This window comes from Rana temporaria, chromosome 5 (genome assembly GCF_905171775.1).
Source record: "Rana temporaria chromosome 5, aRanTem1.1, whole genome shotgun sequence".
Taxonomy (NCBI): domain Eukaryota; kingdom Metazoa; phylum Chordata; class Amphibia; order Anura; family Ranidae; genus Rana; species Rana temporaria.
Genome location: NC_053493.1, coordinates 383,613,556 through 383,632,077, shown reverse-complemented (window position 1 = coordinate 383,632,077; position 18,522 = coordinate 383,613,556). Strand labels below are relative to the sequence as shown.

Below are 18,522 nucleotides of genomic sequence, written 5' to 3'. Positions count from 1 at the left end.
AAGTTTATTTTTAGGGGAGCCACCCCTTTAAATACCACCAAATAAAAGCTCTATTTGTGGGGAAAAAAAGGATGTAAATTCTCTCTGGGTACAGCGCCTCACGACCGTGCAATTGTCAGTTAAAGTAATGCAGCACCATATCGTAAAAAAAATGGCCTGGTCATAAAGGTAGGGGTAAAACCTTTTCGGGGCGGAAGTAGTTAAAGATGCTGAATGGTTCAAACTGTATGCAACAAAAAAAAAAAAGGAGGAGATCTCTGGGCAAAGCCTTGCCCATAACCAACATGGCGGACGCACAGCACGGGGGACGCACAGCACGGGGGACGCAGCCAGTGACTCATAATCTGCGACCACTTCCGGATTCCGGCGCGCGTGTTCTCTCTTTTCCCTCTTCGGTGTCCTAGCTCCAGCTGCAAGTGTGAACATGGCGTCTCGTAAGGAACCCACCACGGCTGCTGCCGCTGTCGCCGCCACTGCCACCACCCCAGCCGTCGCTGCTGCGGCTGAGATTCCGGTGAAACAAGTACAGATAGACGGCCTGGTAAGTGAGGGCAGAGGGGAGAGGCTGGCACATTGCAGGAGTGCTCCAGCTGGGCCTGATCTTATTATATATGTGGGTCAGGTGAAGTGAGTGTTGTGTGAAGGCCTAGGTGTGCTCTCTGTTACACAGGACTGTACGCAGTGTAATGGAGATCATGAAATAGTGAATGGCGGTGTGTTTATGTACATTGCTGAGGAGAAGTACACAGGTATACCTTCATTGTGGGGGCTGAAATGTGCCTTTTGTTGTGTCCGGAGACCACCGCTGCAGCGTTCCCTTTTTTATCCCCATGGAAAACGTTGCATGTGGTGATACGCGTGTAACCGCCTCTGCACAAGTTTGTAATGCAGGTATGGGTGTCCTATCCCCTTTATTTTTATTTTTTTGCGGCTGTAGAGGTAAGTGTAGGTGATTTATATAGAGAGCCACACACAGCACTTATTTTTTTATTTTTGTAATGTGTGTTGGAGGGAAAATTGCTGTTTGGGGGTTCTTGTGTGTGTATTTTGCTCTGTATTGTTGGCACTAGTGGGGGGTCATGTCCAAACCGATAATTGCATGATCACAACACAAGGAGAGCGACGAAGGGGTCCTGTGTGACTGAAACGTTGCACTCTGCTTGTGTTGTGATCATGCAATGAATTATCGGTACTGGTCCTTGCCACCGGCGAGGGGGTGGGGTGCTGGTCCTTGCCACCGGTGAGGGGGGGGGTGCTGGTCCTTCCCACCGGCGAGGTAAGGGGGGGGGGGGGGCTGGTCCTTCCCACCGGCGAGGTAAGGGGGGGGGGGGGCTGGTCCTTCCCACCGGCGAGGTAAGGGGGGGGGGGGTGCTGGTCCTTCCCACCGGCGAGGTAAGGGGGGGGGGTGCTGGTCCTTCCCACCGGCGAGGTAAGGGGGGGGGGTGCTGGTCCTTGCCACCGGTGAGGGGGGGGGTGCTGGTCCTTCCCACCGGCGAGGTAAGGGGGGGGGTGCTGGTCCTTCCCACCGGCGAGGTAAGGGGGGGGGGTGCTGGTCCTTCCCACCGGCGAGGTAAGGGGGGGGGGTGCTGGTCCTTCCCACCGGCGAGGTAAGGGGGGGGGGTGCTGGTCCTTCCCACCGGCGAGGTAAGGGGGGGGGTGCTGGTCCTTCCCACCGGCGAGGTAAGGGGGGGGGGGGGTGCTGGTCCTTCCCACCGGCGAGGTAAGGGGGGGGGGGGGGTGCTGGTCCTTCCCACCGGCGAGGTAAGGGGGGGGGGGGGTGCTGGTCCTTCCCACCGGCGAGGTAAGGGGGGGGGGTGCTGGTCCTTGCCACCGGTGAGGGGGGGGTGCTGGTCCTTCCCACCGGCGAGGTAAGGGGGGGGGTGCTGGTCCTTCCCACCGGCGAGGTAAGGGGGGGGGGTGCTGGTCCTTCCCACCGGCGAGGTAAGGGGGGGGGTGCTGGTCCTTCCCACCGGCGAGGTAAGGGGGGGGGTGCTGGTCCTTCCCACCGGCGAGGTAAGGGGGGGGGGGGGGTGCTGGTCCTTCCCACCGGCGAGGTAAGGGGGGGGGGGGGGTGCTGGTCCTTCCCACCGGCGAGGTAAGGGGGGGGGGGGGGGCTGGTCCTTCCCACCGGCGAGGTAAGGGGGGGGGGGGGGGCTGGTCCTTCCCACCGGCGAGGTAAGGGGGGGGGGGGTGCTGGTCCTTCCCACCGGCGAGGTAAGGGGGGGGGGGTGCTGGTCCTTCCCACCGGCGAGGTAAGGGGGGGGGTGCTGGTCCTTCCCACCGGCGAGGTAAGGGGGGGGGGGGGTGCTGGTCCTTCCCACCGGCGAGGTAAGGGGGGGGGGGGGGTGCTGGTCCTTCCCACCGGCGAGGTAAGGGGGGGGGGGGTGCTGGTCCTTCCCACCGGCGAGGTAAGGGGGGGGGGGGTGCTGGTCCTTCCCACCGGCGAGGTAAGGGGGGGGGGGGTGCTGGTCCTTCCCACCGGCGAGGTAAGGGGGGGGGGGGTGCTGGTCCTTCCCACCGGCGAGGTAAGGGGGGGGGGGGGGTGCTGGTCCTTCCCACCGGCGAGGTAAGGGGGGGGGGGGTGCTGGTCCTTCCCACCGGCGAGGTAAGGGGGGGGGGGTGCTGGTCCTTCCCACCGGCGAGGTAAGGGGGGGGGGGGTGCTGGTCCTTCCCACCGGCGAGGTAAGGGGGGGGGGGGGTGCTGGTCCTTCCCACCGGCGAGGTAAGGGGGGGGTCCTCCCAATGACGCCAACGACAAGGGAAGGGGGTGCTAGTCCTCCCAAAGAGGCCAACAAGGCCCACTGGCACCAGTGCCAGGCCTTTTTTACCTCCAACAGCCACAGTCCGCTCCCCCCCCCCCCCAAAGACTGGAAAAAACAAATGGCGCTTTTGTTTAGAAAGTTTGGAGACCCCTGGTCTAACGTGTGACTGTATGCAAAAGCTCAAATTGCAAGGGGGGCTGTTTTATCCCCCCCCTTAACTGCTCCTGCCTTTAGAGATAGGTGCTGGGGACGGGGGGGGGACACCTGCTGCATCCATGACTGGTAGGCCTCATCACATTGGACAATGCTGCTCCTGCGGTCGCCTGGAGTGTGTTTCTTTTTTGGTGACAAATTCTGTTTGAGATATCCAGGGTCTAAAAAGCCCTGTGCTCCAGTGCGATTTGCATTACATTCTTTCCAGGCCTTGATGGTTGGGGAAATTGTCAATGGGTCGCGGAAGTGATGTTCTACACATCACTTCCGGGTCAGGAACAAGAAAGGGGGGGGGGGGGGCAGATGTGTCCGCTCTCCTCCCTCCCGTCTACCTGGTGGCAACTGCTATGCCTGTCCTCGGCCTGCAGATGGGCAAGTGGAGCCAGGGATACAATGCTTCCATCCAACAAGTAAACCTGGCTGCTTGCATGCAGCAGGGCTCAATGTGAAAAAATACCTACCCGGAAATGCATGTCCCGGACATCGGGCGATAGTAAGTGTGCATCCCTGTGCATGGTGCCAACAGTGAATAGACTGACAAAAGCCCAGGTGCCAGAACACAATTTCTAGTCACTATGGCGACCTGGTGCCTGGGATTTGTTGAGCCCTGCTGTAAGGCCTCATGCACAGTAAGCTTAAAGACATGTTTTTTGTCCTCCTGCAAGAGTTTAGCAGCGTTTTTAGGGAAAGGTTATATAGAGCAGCTTTCAGAGGCATAAAGAAAGCAATGTGACATAGAAAGTGGCATTTCTTTTCACCCGCGTGCATGAACCGATGGGCTGGGTTCACGCTATTGCATTGTTTTATGGCTGCCCTTTCATTTGGGGAAGCCCAAAGAAGGTACATGTAAAGTGTTTTTATGTCTTTGCAGCATACAACGTTAAAGCGGAGGTTCACCCTAAAAAACAACTTTCTACCATGCCATCCAGCATACTAGCGTCGGCTAAAGTATGCCTTTATTTTTATTGCGCTGTACTCGGTTTAATCCATTACTTTTGTTTCAGACTCCAGCGGGGAAAGGCGTTCCTATGAAGAGGGGAACATGATTGGCGGCCGGCTATGGCGCGTCACGCTTCCCGAAAATAGCCGGAGTAGGACTCGGCTCTTCACGGCGCTATACGGCGCCTGCACACAGACTAGGAGCTGACTGCGCAGGCGCCGTGAAGAGCCAAGTCCTATTTCGGCTATTTTCGGGAAGCTTGACGCGCCATAGCCGGCCGTCAATCATGTTCCCCTCTTCATAGGAACGCCTACTCCCCGCGGGAGTCTGAAACTAAACTAATGGATTAAACTGTGAGTACAGCGAAAAAATAATAAAAATAAAGGCATACTGTAGCTGACGCTAGTATGCTGGATGGCATGGTAGACGAAGACATTTTTTTTTTTTAGGGTGAACCCCCGCTTTAAGTAGTAGTTTGTTTCATGTTTATATGGTATGTTGGGATCGTGCTGAGAACAATTCCCCAATGCAACACATCACAAAACATGTCTTTATACCACACAACTGCATGAACCCAGCCTTGTCGTTGTCCATAAGCTGTAAAAATGGAGCGTACTGGCCGCTGCCGCTATGTAAATATCAACAATCGGGTGTAGGGAACCTCCCCTGATTACACACTGTTGATGTTTATAACCCCTCCCCAATTAAAGCAGGCCACACAGGGATGGAAATTCAGGTTGGTTCACCAGGGACCGAAGACATTTTGATCAATGTATGGGTAGGCTGGTTGTACACAGGTCAATCTATCAACCTGTGTACAACCAGCCTTGTCAGGTTTTTCCTAATCAGTGCCATCAGCTAATGCAGAGAACAGTGATCATTGTATTCTGATGGCTCCCTATTATAATACAGCACCACAGTGGATGCTGAATATCTGTAAGTAATAAAAGGTGGTCTAAATAAAAAAGCCAATGTTATGGAAGAGTTTGCATTTTTAAATAAATGGTCAAATCCACAAACTTGCATCCCATTGGTTGTGGAGCTCGGGTGGTCCTGGTACACAAGTCACCATATCAGTCTCCCCGGGAGCTAAGGTATAGAAGTTCGCCGGAACACCAGACCCACACTGAAGCGCCCCCAACAAGTTAAAGTGGAGTTCCACCCATTTTTTTATGTTTGTCTGTGCTGCATGCTCTAATCTCATAGTGTTCAGAATGGACAATTTTTATTTAATTTGTTGCTTGTAAATACCTTTATTTTGTAGTCCTTCATTACTTCCTCCTCCTTATTTGCCTAGGCTATTTGCAAGGGTTTCTGGGATAGGCATCATGTTTCCCAGTAGTCCTTGCAAACCTGACTGAAACCTATTACATTGCTTGTGCACTGAGCATGTGCGAGATATGCAAAGCTGAAATCCAGGAAGTCATACAGTCTGGCTTCATGATGCCCACGGTCTATTTCTAGATTATAAACTATTTAAATGCTGTAACAACCTAACAAAACGGACCTTAGTTTACAGACTAACTTTACTAGAATACATTAAGCTTGTGTATTACAGGGGTATTTATATTTAAAAAGTGAAATTGTGGGTGGAACTCCCCTTTAACACCGCTCCTAAAGCACCCCTGCCCATTGAAATGAATGGGCAGCGCAGCCGGCAAAGTGGCTTTTTGCAGGCTGGTTTAACTTTTTCACCCTCCAGAGGCATGATGGGATTTGTAGTTTGGCAACAGCTGGAGGTCAGGATCCCATGGAGCTGCACTTATGTGCGCCCTTTAGCCTGCAACAGTGTGAGCCTGTCTTGTTATGGTACTAGAGAAGAGGGCTGTCTGATAATCGTGATGTGACGTGACTAAGGGGTGGAGATGTGTGCACTTTAACTGGTGACAGGGTGGCAATGCGTGTTTTTTTTTTTTTTAAAGGGGAAGAGGGACTGTATGTTCAGCTGACAATGGGGGCAGGCATGTGCTAAGTGATATAGTAGATATAAAGATATGAGGCTTGTGACTGTAACATATGTAAATATGTCAGGTTTCCAGTCCTTTGGCTGCATATATAAAAATAAAAATGTGCTGAGTGATATGTACAGCTGACAGAAGGGCCTGGGAGTTTATTATGTAATGTCGGTGGAATGAGGGACCAAGTGCTGCTGATGTGAGTGATCATATGCTGGCTAGTGTGTACATCGTAGAACCAGGCAGCTTCTCACTGATAGGAAGACTCAATAAACTACCACCTCATTACAAAACACATGGTACCTTCCCTACCTTCTGTTCCTGTACTGCTGCATTTGTAAGACTTTTTTTCAGTTGACACTTGTGGGCCCGTCGCATGTCTCCCGCCATGTATTGGGGCTCCATCCTCTGACACCCACATCAGTGCTGTGTCTTGCAGGCACTTGGGACGGAGGATGGAACTGCAGTGCACCATCCTGACACCCAGATGACTAGCATCTTCAGTAGCGGCCTTGTTGTTCTCTTATGACAGGCTTCCTTTAAGGCTCCATGTACACGGGACATTTTTTCAACCTCTCCTGAACGATTTAACAACCTATAGTAACCCACGTTTAAAATGTCCATTTTGCAGCGTTTACATACCGCTTTTGGAAGCGCATAAATATATGTACACTTTTTTTTTTTTTTTGTCAAACGAAAAGCGCCTATAAACAAAATGTGGCTAAATGCGGGTTACCGTGTTTAGACGCGTCTGATACTTCAGAAACTTCGACGTCTGAACTAATTTTTTTTTTACCTTAAAAAAAAGGCCTAAAAATGACCGTAAACAAAGCTGTGTACATAAGATAACATATGTTCAGGGGCATTTGAAAAAAGTGTCCATCTGCTTCTGATCCGTTTAGCAGCGTCCCGTGTACATGGGGCCTGTAAGTAATGGAAAGTAAACATTCACTATAAACCTGGTGCATTTTCCTGTATGAATTCCGCATCTTGTGTTCCGGTCAGGTCGTCTTCTATCGCGGCCTGGAAAGTGTTGACAGAGGTTTTATGAAGGCCATCATGAACATTTTACATTTCCAGCGAGTTACCAAACATACTTTTAGTTATTGCTTTTTGGCAGGCATTACACCTGGCAATATCCTGATACATTATTGCTTTTTCTTCAAGTGCTCCGCTCAGCAGTTTATTATTTATGCAATAACGCTATCATCACCTAACAACTCTCCACCCGCGTCCAGTAAAACCTCGCCATGTTCTCCTCCATCAACTCTGTAAAGTGCCCTTTGTTAAGCATTCATAGAGCCTTCCCTTGAAAATCCATTGTGACTAGCGCAGTCCACGCTCTTACAGGCCGTAACTGTTCATCTGCACTAAATATTAGCTTACCTTTTTATTTGTGTCATAAAGACCAGAGCACTTTTGTTTGGAATCTTTTATATTTGACCTGGTTTATGATTGTGCGAGAGTTTTTACAGATGATGCAGACACCATCTTTTTCTAACCTCGCTTTTTATCACTGCTGTAAAGTGTTTTTTTTTGTACAGGGATGTAGCCGACTGCTCTACTAACCTCAAGGGGTGTTTACAAGATCAGTCTTATGCCTGCTTTGTACACATTGACTTTTTTTTCCCTGTCACTATAGAGTTACTCAGGCATTCTGCAAACATTTTCTCAACAGTACTCGGAACAGATTCACACCTAACTGCTTAAGGGGCAATGTAGGTACTTTTTTTTTATTTAATTTTTAATTTTTTTTTTGTCTCTTCTTTGCGTGCTATGTTTGGCATTGGGCTGACAACACACCACAGCGGTTAAAATAACATATACAATACCTGCAGCTTTTCTTGCAATGCATCGCCCTACACATCGGCGCACTGCGCATCTCCATCTGCAAGGTGTGCTAGGGCGCCATACAGAATAATGGCACTGTATCGCATCAGCGAAACTGGTGTGCAATGCTGTGTAGGATTTACATCCCCAGTTGCTTTAGGCGGGGAGCTGTTTCCCATAAGATGCAAGTGAATGTGGCTGTAATGCAACCAACCCTGCAAATGTGTGCTTAAAAAGGGTTCAAGGGGATAAAGCAGGCAATGAGGCACGATACAACTCCTCTTCCTCTTCTCTGAAGAGCGATCTGAACGCAGATCGACTTTTAAAGTTAAGCTAGTGTGAACGAGAGCCCTGAGACCCCTTTCACACTGAGGCAGTTTTCCTGCATTTTGGCGCTAGAAATGGAATCTGAAAACTGCCTTCCATTTATTGCAATGGGTGTTTTCACACTGGGGCGGTGCGCTTGTGGGACGTTGGAAAAAGTCCTGCAAACAGCATCTTTGGGGCAGTTTGGGAGCACTGTATACAGCGCTCCCAAAACGCCCTTGCTCATTGCAATGAATTAACACAAAGCACCTGAAAAGCAATTTGCAAGTGCCACAACGTAGGAGTTTTTAAAAGTGCCGCTAAAACGAGCAGCACTTTACCACGAGCAAACAGGTGACCCCAATGTGATAGGGCTCTTGGGCTACTTTCACACTGGGGCATAACAGGTGTTGATGTTAAATAGAGGTTGACCGATATGGGTTTTTCTATGGCCTATGCCGATATTTAGAAATCAGGACGGCCGATATATAATGCCGATATATAATGCCGATATTTTGGGCCGAATATTTTTTTTTTGCTATGCGTGGGTGGTGCTGCGTTGTGGAGAGGGATGGGTGATGTTCTCTATAGAACACACCTTGAAAGTGGAAGTAAACTGCAGTTGGTGGGGGGGGAAAAAAAAAAGAATTTCCTGCAAGACAATGGTATTATGTGATAGTATGCATCGCATACATTACTAGCACATAATGAGAAATGGCCTTGGAACGAAGCCCTGGTCTTCCGGGTTCACGACCTCTGGCTACATGAGTGGCTGCGATGATGTCACTCCATGACCTTCAGAGGTTCAGCACTGTATGCTGGACCTTTAGAGCACATTGCACCAGTGATGTAATCTAAACAGGGCAAGTCTAGGAGATCGTACAAGTGGTGTAACCGGTTACTACCACTTTAATGCCACAAAGTGCATCAAAAAATACACAGGGATTCACACATATCCCCAATTGAGATGGATTGAACAAAAGAATGCAAAGATAGTGATGTTCACCGGTACACTTCATTCAAGTCTATGCACTGCGGTACAGTGTGCTGATTTGTGGTGTAATCTGGTGCACTGCAGAAAAATGTGATATCTATATTATATGTTTGACAAATTTTGCTTGGAATCTAGGAGCCAGCTAAAAAAGTTAGGAGCCAGAAAACGTGCCCCGTCCCGCCAAGCTCGCGCGCAGAAGCGAACACATACCTGAGTAGCGCCCGCATATGTAAATGGTATTCAAACCACATATGTGAGGTATTGCCGCGATCGTTAGAGCAAGAGCAATAATTCTAGCTCTAGACCTCCTCTGTAACTCAAAACATGCAACCTGTAGAATTTTTAAACGTTGCCTATGGAAATTTTAAAGGGTAAAGGTTTGTCGGCATTCCACGAGCGGACGCAATTTTGAAGCGTGACATGTTGGGTATCTATTTACTTAGCGTAACATCTTTCACAATATAAAAAAAAATTGGGATAATTTTACTGTTTTTTTAAATTAAAAAATGTGTGTTTTTTTCCCCCAAAAAAGTGCGCTTGTAAGACCGCTGCGCAAATACGGCGTGACAGAGTATTGCAACGATCGCTATTTTATTCTCTAGGGGAAGTAATTCATAATGAGTTGGTATGCTAGTCATAAAATATATTGGTTGTAGAGTTGGAGCATACAATCCTCCCTTTTTCATAATTTTGGCCCTCCAAACTCTCTTATGAAGTTTTTCTACCTGTCTGTATATGTTCTGGTTTGTTTGTACCCTTGGATTGTAAACTCCAATAAAAATGTATTGAAACTTAGACTCCACGTGGTTCCACAGTGACCAAAAAGTGTAGACCTTGGAACTACAGGGATTGGCTGATCTTGTAATCACTCCTTCTCGCACACTTGAAAGTGTTACTAAATCTACAACAGTAAAATCAGTCTGTATATGCAGTAAAGCATACTTGTTACACTCACTGTGGAACCTAAGGGGTTAATCCTCTGCATTGTGTGATCCTGATCCTGTCTTCTTTGATCATCCCCCTTCCATTGTCCCGAATCTATCACCTGATAGAACAGAGCCCTTGGAGCCACTCTGCACATGCTCAATTTGGTGTGGATAGCTAGAGTCCTTTTTATTTTTCCTGGGAGGGTGCATGTGTTCAGCACCGAGCCAATCGGCGCTGTCCAGACAGAGGATCGGGGGTCCTGCAGCCTCATAGGACAGTCAGGGGAGAATTAAAACTTCTACAAGCTTTAACCAGACACTCTTAGAAGTCAAAATACTGCTATATACTGCTGATGAAAGAAGGCATTTAGCAGTTTATATTTACTAAAATAATTACATTTCTATGTACTGTGGGAGACCAGATATTATGAATGCAGGGTCCTGGGGTAACTTTGTCAGTGCAGATTTACCAAAGAGAAACCTTTTGGCCGTGGAGTCGGTGTTTTAGGAGAATTGATTGTCTGAATGTATAATTCTTTGTGTAAGACCCGGCCGATTAATATGATACAGATAGTGAATCTTGTTCTCCGCCAGGCTAGATATGCATGTCTAGCCACTAAATAGGTTGATGGATTTAGAGGGATTCTGCTCTCTCGGTGTTGCTTACCGCTCTGGGAATGCGGGAGGTTGTCTTAGCAAGATGAAGAACGTTCTTTTTTACGTTAAAGACAGATTCTCACTTCTAAGCTTGCCAAAATTGTCTGAGCGATGGGACGCCACTGCAGAGGCCTCATCTCAGCAGGAGAAAATGAATTGAGCCTTTTGTCCTTTGACAACTCTTGGGAGCAAGATGAGGACAAAGTGTCCGACAGATAAATGGCGCGCTTTTCCCGGAGGACAGACGGTATCTTGAGAACGGCGAGGCTGAAAGTGAAACACTGCCTTGGAGGGTGAGTAACATGCAATGCACAGTGGAACCCTTACTGATAAGACTTGGAGGCCTCTTACTCAGGGAAATTTCTACTAAAGATTATACCGATGTATACATATCTGTCCTGTGACCATAGATTAGATTGCTAAACTTTTATCACTTGACTTTGTGTGCTCTGCTCCATTAACTATAGTGGAGCTAGAGCTGGTGTGCTCGTCCCTGTCACTGGAAAGACTGGGTTAGGGGGGCTCTGGGGGGTGCTGCATCAAAGCAAGTTTGTCACCTTAATGCATTAGAATGCATTAAAGTGGAGTTCCGCTGAAAAAAAGTCAGCAGCTACAAAAACATTTAAAATATGGACACTTGCCTATCCAGGGCATCTGCAATGTCCTCGCACTCTTTATAGAGCGAGATCTGGGCTCAGTAAGACCCCAGATTTCCCTCCTTCTGTCCTTAAACATTCAAAACACCAAGATCGGTGTGATCAAAGGCTTTCCATATATAAAGCGGAGTTTCACCCTAAAATTCAACTTTATCTAAATCAAACCACTACCCATCGTCTATGCACAATCCGTTGTTGGTTTTTTTTTTTTTTTTTAAATCTGATTCTTTACCTTTTGTAATGCAGCCTTTAGTGTTGTCAGTGATCCTTTCCCCGCGGGAGTGGGCGTGTATTATCTTTTCCCCAACCAGCGGGATTTCTCCTGGGGGTGAGTGATGAGAATCCCAGAAGACGCGCTGTACTGTAATCCCGCGGGTCACGTGACTCGGCAAGCTGATAGAAAAGGTGGATGTCGTCGCAACGGGGCGTGACCTCAGTACGCCAGCCGCTGTGATGGCAACTGCGCGGGATATAGCGGTGAATGCTGGGACAACAGCATTCACTGTATCCCGGAAGGAACTCCTAGTGGGCTTCAGAGTGCCCACAATCAAGATGGAAACGTCCATCTATGAATTATCTAAAATATCTTTTGCGGGACAAAGATAATCGTGGCGGCTAGGAGATTAGGACACATGAGGAGCAGATTACTACAGGTAAGAGTGGCAGAATGATCGAAAAAATTAAAAAATTACCCGCGGAACCCCCGCTTTAAATGGGTGAAACCAGAAGTGATGTATATTCATTGCTTCCTGTTTCCTATAAGCGTGCTTGCTTGCAAAATCGATCCTGCTGCTAGTTAGCTACTCGGATTGCTTTTACAAGAGAGCCAACAGTCTGCTCTAAACCCTGCTGCTTGCCTGCATGTCCTGGGCATCGGGCGATAGGAATTGTAGTATCTCATTGTTGGGAAATATTTACAGATGATAGATCCCTGCAAGAGTAGGGAGATGCTCATCTCTTGGAGCCCGTGTCTCTGCCTCCGATTACATTGTTGTAGCCTCATCTGTATTTTCTAACTTGACCAGGTCACTTTAAGAAACCGGTGATTACAGAATCCAGAGAGTTGTCGTTTTGAGGTTCTGCACATATTATTCTCTGTTCTGCGTGTAAGTTGAGAATGCAGAGGCTGTATGTGATCCATAGATTGATACATGGGCTGCAAGCTCTGTTCTCAACATTCCTGTTTCATTTACGTTGACCTTTCCTATTGACTGGCTGCTAGTAAAAACCACTCTCCTGAAACCAGTGGTAATTGCACACCCATGTACTGCTCCTGCTTGGCTATATAATTTTCAGCCGGGGTCCTCACCTGTGTCTCTGGCAATTGCCTTTAATAACTGCTGGCTGATTACCACGTTCCTGTGTGCTGTGAATTATAAAGCTATCTTTCTGCTTATACTTCTGCCTAGTTTTAGATGCGAGTAAAACTTTCCTTTGTGCAGTTTAGTAACAAGGACAAAACTCCAAAACATGGCAGCCCTTTTGAGTCTTTAGATTTGTGCAGTATAAATTATTTCAGCTAAAAATCCAGTGCCTTGTTCATGCATGTGCTTCACTATAAGACCCCATTCACATCTAGGCGTTTTTACGCCTGTAGCGCCTACGCCTCTGCCGCCAGAGGGCTGGAAATACATGTCCCTCTATGGAGATGGTTCACATCTCCACGCCGAACGCCTGTCGCCTGCGGCGTGAAAAAAGGTCCCGGACCTTTTTTTTCAGGCGTCTTCGAGCGTTCGGCTAGGAGATGGCAATCATCTCCATAGAGGGGGTCATCTTGGGACACATCTAGGCGGACAATACCCGCGTTTTGTCGCCGCAAATCGCGGTACAAAACGCCGCTATTTTTACCGCGATTTGCGGCGACAAAACGCCGCGATTTCGTCCGTCTAGATGTGAATGCAGCCTAAGGCTGGGTTCACACTACTACACTACTTTCATCCTACTTTGCTCTGTGTTCAATGTTTCCCTATGAGAGCGTCTTGTAGCGTCCTACACAAGTCGGTCCGACTTTGAAAATGCTCCCTGTACTACTTTTGGTCCTACATTGATCCTACTTCAGGCCCATTGAATATCATTGAAGTCGGACCAAAGTAGTATCCTGTTCATGAAAGTAGGATGGATGTAGGATAAATGTAGGACCAATGTAGCAGAGCAAAGTAGGATGAAAGTAGTGTAGTAGTGTGAACCCAGCCTAAAGCCTGAGGACTCGTTTACACACACTTTGCTCTCTGAAGAGTGTTCCACAGCGGCGTTTCACAGGCAGTGGGGAGGCCGAAACAACGAATCGATTAATCAACTACTAACCAGTAACATAATGGGGTTTAAAAAAATAAAATTAGCCCTTTATAGTACAAAAAAGTAAATTGCTACTGTAAATATTACTTTCACTGTCCCACAGTAAAAAATTAACCCCTTACAGTAGTGATTTGCTCTTTTTGTACTTTTTTTTTTTATTAATTTTTTTTTTTTAACCCCATTATGTTACTAAACATCTCGGCCTGGTGCTTTTTGCAGAAACACACTACAGTTCATTTACATGTTTTCCTATGGGACACGTTCACATCCGTGATTTTTTTTCAGCTTCTGCGTTTTTGGAAAGGGCAAGGACTTTTTATCGCAAAACGGTGCTATTTTTTTTTTTGGTTCAATATACTTCAATGGAGAAGCTGCAGAAAAGCATGTAATGTCTTTTTGTGGCAATTTGTGTTTTGTAATCTGCCCAACAAATTGGCCCAAATTTTTTTTTAAATGCATTTTTTTTTTTAAGGCTACTATTGGATTAATCGAAACTTTTGGCCAACTAATCGATTATGAAAATAATTGTTAGTTGCAGCCCTACTTATGTTGCCTCCTCACCAACTGTTTCAACCCCTAAAAACCCGAAAACATCATGGCATAACCGCGTGCCTTGCACACAGTTGTGTTACGGCCCCATTCATTTGACTTGAGTTGAGAGGTATCTTGATGTAGCGCGGTCTTACCCCCAAAGTGCTTACCAACACATACTAGGGCCAATTTATAGACGGGATCTGGTTAACCTACCAGCGTGTCTTTGGCGTTGCTTGTGATCAGTGTGTGGTACTGCCGGCCGAATGCAACGGGGGAATAATTTTGTGATGGAAAGCACTGCATGATGTGTACACCTCCATCTGCCTTTGGAGTCTCAAGGGGAAGCGGTTGGAATGCAGTACAAATGTGGGAAGCTTAAGGTGGTTGTAAAGCCTGAAGGTAAAAAAAAAACTGTGTGCCGGCCCCCCAAATACTCATTTGACCCTGATCTCCATCCAACGATGTGCAACGGAGCCTCAGCTGTGCTGCGTCACTCTCTCCTCATTGGCTGAGACCGCAGTGGGAGTCCTTGGCTCTGGGTGTTCGTCTGAGAGGAGGCCTGTAATACACAGTGCTCTGGATGCCGGTGGTTGGTGGAGGAGGGCTGTAATACACAGTGCTCTGGATGCCGGTGGTCGGAGGAGGAGGCCTGTAATACACAGTGCTCTGGATGCCGGTGGTCGGAGGAGGAGGCCTGTAATACACAGTGCTCTGGATGCCGGTGGTCGGAGGAGGAGGCCTGTAATACACAGTGCTCTGGATGCCGGTGGTCGGAGGAGGAGGCCTGTAATACACAGTGCTCTGGATGCCGGTGGTCGGAGGAGGCCTGTAATATGCTCTTCAGGCGTTTTAGCGCTAAAAATAGTGCCTGTAAAACCCGCGTGCTTTCACCCTGGGGCAATGAGCTTGCAAGCAGCATCTTTGGGGGAGTGGGAGAGATTGCTCCTCCACGGCCCCTGCCCATTGAAATGAATGGGCAGCGCTGCCGAAGTGCCTGCAAAGCGCTTTGGCTACACAGGTGCTATTAACCCCTTATTCGACCACTAGTGGGGGTTAAAAGCATAACTATAACTAGCAGGACTTTACTGCTAACACCTGCACCACCTTGGTGTGAAAGGGGTCCTAAAGTAACGCACTGCCATATTGAAAAAAATGGCCTGGTCATGAAGGGGGGGGGGGGGTAAACCTTCTGGTGCTGATGTGGTTAATATTCTAGCAAAGGTTCAAAAACCCATTAGCTGTTGGTGTGACTGAGGTTCTTAGAAGTGTCCCATAAATTAGGGGATGGGAAATAGTTAATCTTCCTTACTGGCAGAAGTGCATTCTCCAAATCACACAAGTTGCAGCTTTTATTTCCACCTTAATACTCCCGTGTTCACAGCTTGTAATGAGCGTGCAGCTTGAGGCCTTTCCTGGCTGGAATGAAACAAGCTCCTATTTGCTGCTGTCTCGCTGCCTGTGCCTCTCTCATAATAAGAGTTATTTGCTGTGACAGGCACAAGTATCGGGATTGAATCCGGTGCTGTGCTCTGCGGTGAGAGCCGCCACTGAGGAGCTGCGGGGTAAGGCTGTACTGCTCGGTTTGTCACACAAAGCACTGATGTAAGCCACTCTAAAAAGATGGGAAAGATTACAATGCCTTGGGTGAGCGCCGCACAAACTTCACTTCATAAAACCGGTAACAGGAAAAATATGGAGATCTTCAAACTCGCCTGTTTTTCTGCAAGTTGGTGTTGTGGTCTAGTTTGTCCATGAAAAACTCTGGGGGACCAATCCAAGGCTGGCCATGCACATGAAGATTTCTCTTGTTTTGCCTGGATGGAGGAATCTTTCCTGCCGACTTCTCTTCTTACAGTTGTGCATTCGCCGTCATAAGCCTGTGTGGTCTCCTTATTTTGAGTTCACACAAGTGGAACCTCGGCTTATTTGCTTCCTCCCACATAAGTGCCACCTTTCAGGGGAGGAGGGAGCAAGGACCTGTTTTTTTGACAGGTACCCTTTCCCACTCGAAGTATTTGTAGCTGCTGACTTTATTTATTTTTTTCCCTAGGAAATCCTCTTTAAAGCGGTGTTCCGCCAAAAAAAACCCTACTGTGCATGCGCGAGGCCCCGCTCCTCTCTATTGGCCCATTGGCCAAGGGAGGAGGAGGGGGCTCCGCGGCAGACTCCCCGAAAGGTGGCAATTGTGGCACCGGAGGGGGGGAGGAATAATGAGCGGAAGTTCACCTTTTGGGAGGCACTCAGCTTTAAAGTGATACTAAAGCTTTGTTTTTTTAAATAGTAACCATGTCATACTTGCCTCCACTGTGCAGCTTGTTTCCTCTTCTGGGGTCCCTCAGCGGCTCCTCCCCGCATTAGATGACCCTCTAGGACAGGGGTTCTCCAAAGTACGCCCGCCAGGCCAATTCTTCCGGCCCGCAGCTGGAGTCCTTAGTCCACCTGTTAGCCGTGGAACCTGCGCTGCATATTCACCCGCGGCATTATGCAGCGCAGGTCCCGCAATCCCTCCCAGCGTCTCACTGTGTTGGCTGCTGGGACCACGGGTATCCTAGCAGCCAATGAGGTGTTTAGTGCAGACCTGTTGCCACCTCCCTGCTCCCACCTCCTGCCACGCTGTTAACCAGTAACGAGTGTGTAATACCAGCGGGGCGGGAGTCGGGAGGTGCAGCAGGTCTGCACAGCCAGTGTAACGTCTCGCACTGGTAAAGTACACATGCAAGGAGGAGGGCTGGAGATGATTACACTTGTGTGGAGGGTGGGTTGAATGGCTCCGATATTGAAACAAATGTGGGGGAAGCTGATGACTCTTATGGGGACACAAATGAGGGGGGGGGGCTGATGACTCTGATGGGGGCACACATCAGCCCTCCCCCACACGACTCTGATGGGGGCACACGTGGGGAGGGCTGATGACTCTGGTGGGGACACATGTTGGGGGGGCTGATGACTCTGATGGGGGACACAAAATTCTTGAGGGGTCTGATGGGGGCAAACGTGTGGGGGGGGCTGATGACTCGGATGGGGACACAAATATCTGGGGGGTCTGACACAAATGTGGGGGGGGGGGGGGGGCCCTGATGACTCTGATGGGGACAAAATTCTTGAGGGGTCTGATGGGGGCACATGTGGGGGGGGGGGCTGACTCTGATGGGGACACAAATCTGGGGGTTCTGATGACACAAATGTGGGGGGGGGGCTAATGACTCTGATGGGGACACAAAATTCTTGAGTGGTCTGATGGGGACACAAATGTGGGGGGGGGGTCTGATGGGGACACAAATGTGGGGTGCTCTTATGGTGGACACAAATATGCAGACGGGGGTGGGCGGTGATGGGGACACTAATGTGCAGGGAGACTCGGATGAATGATGGGGACACAAATGTGGGGGGGGGTGCTCTAATGTGGACACCAATTTGTGGGGATACCCTGACGACTGATTGGGACACAGATGTATGGGGACACGGATGGGGACATGTATGTAAAGCCTCATGCACGCTGGAAGTTTAGTCCCGCTGCATGATGTTCCAGCAAAGAATAGAACACATACGTGAGTAGCCCCCGCATATGTAAATGGTATTCAAACCACACATGTGAGGTATCGCCGAGATCGTTAGAGCGAGAGCAATAATTCTAGCTCTAGACCTCCTCTAACTCAAAACATGCAACCTGTAGAATTTTTCAACATCGCATATGGAGATTTTAAAGGGTAAAAGTTTGTCGGCATTCCACGAGCGGACGCAATTTTGAAGCGTGACATGTTGGGTATCAATTTACTTCGGCGTAACATTAATTAAAAAATATATATAATGTTTGGGGGTTCTAATTGGAGGGAAGGAGATGGCAGTGAAAAATTACACATTAGAACTGGTTTTACTTGTAATGCCAACGGCCACCACCGGATGGCGCCAGGTCACAGAAGGAAGCTTGGGACTTCGTAAAGCCGCGGCCTCAATTACTGGCCGTCGCGGGCCCGCCATTGCGTGGCGGGGGCGCAAAGCCTTGTAGGCCGCAAAGCCGCGGTCTCAATTACCGGCAGGTGCCAGGTCACAATTGCGACCTGGCGCACGCATTTTGTCGAGCCCTGCCTTAATGCATAGGATTCACTAAGTTGAAAAAACACAAACCTTTATAACCCCTTTTAAGCACTCCTGATTATGATTTGTGAGCGCTGCTATTCAGATTGTGGATGCAAGATGGTCTGATGTGCGTTAGTCCTGAAATGTACACCCAGATGAGACTTTTAGGACAGGCTCAATTGACAATTATTTAATTTAAATGCGTTTCCTATGCGCTTTAATCATAAAGTATTTATTATGGAATGCCTCTCCCTTTGCATGAGAGTCTGACTTACTGTTTTCTAGTCGAGTATCGCGCCATCATTTCCTTCTAAATGATGGTGGTGTCTGTCAGCACACAGCGTTATATATGGCACGGCACCAGAAAACAATCCCGC

The 18,522-nt window shown here is 48.5% G+C and overlaps 1 protein-coding gene across 1 annotated transcript in view; it reads left to right on the top strand.

Annotated features, from left to right (window-relative positions):
• The first annotated feature begins 350 nt into the window (after positions 1 to 350).
• The window catches only part of EIF3H (eukaryotic translation initiation factor 3 subunit H), a 154,903-nt gene continuing 136,731 nt past the window's right edge, over positions 351 to 18,522 (top strand). The window contains exon 1 of the mRNA XM_040354874.1: positions 351 to 541. Within this exon, the coding sequence (XP_040210808.1) occupies positions 425 to 541 (117 nt within the window). The 5' untranslated portion in view covers positions 351 to 424. The remainder of the gene's footprint in view (positions 542 to 18,522) is intronic.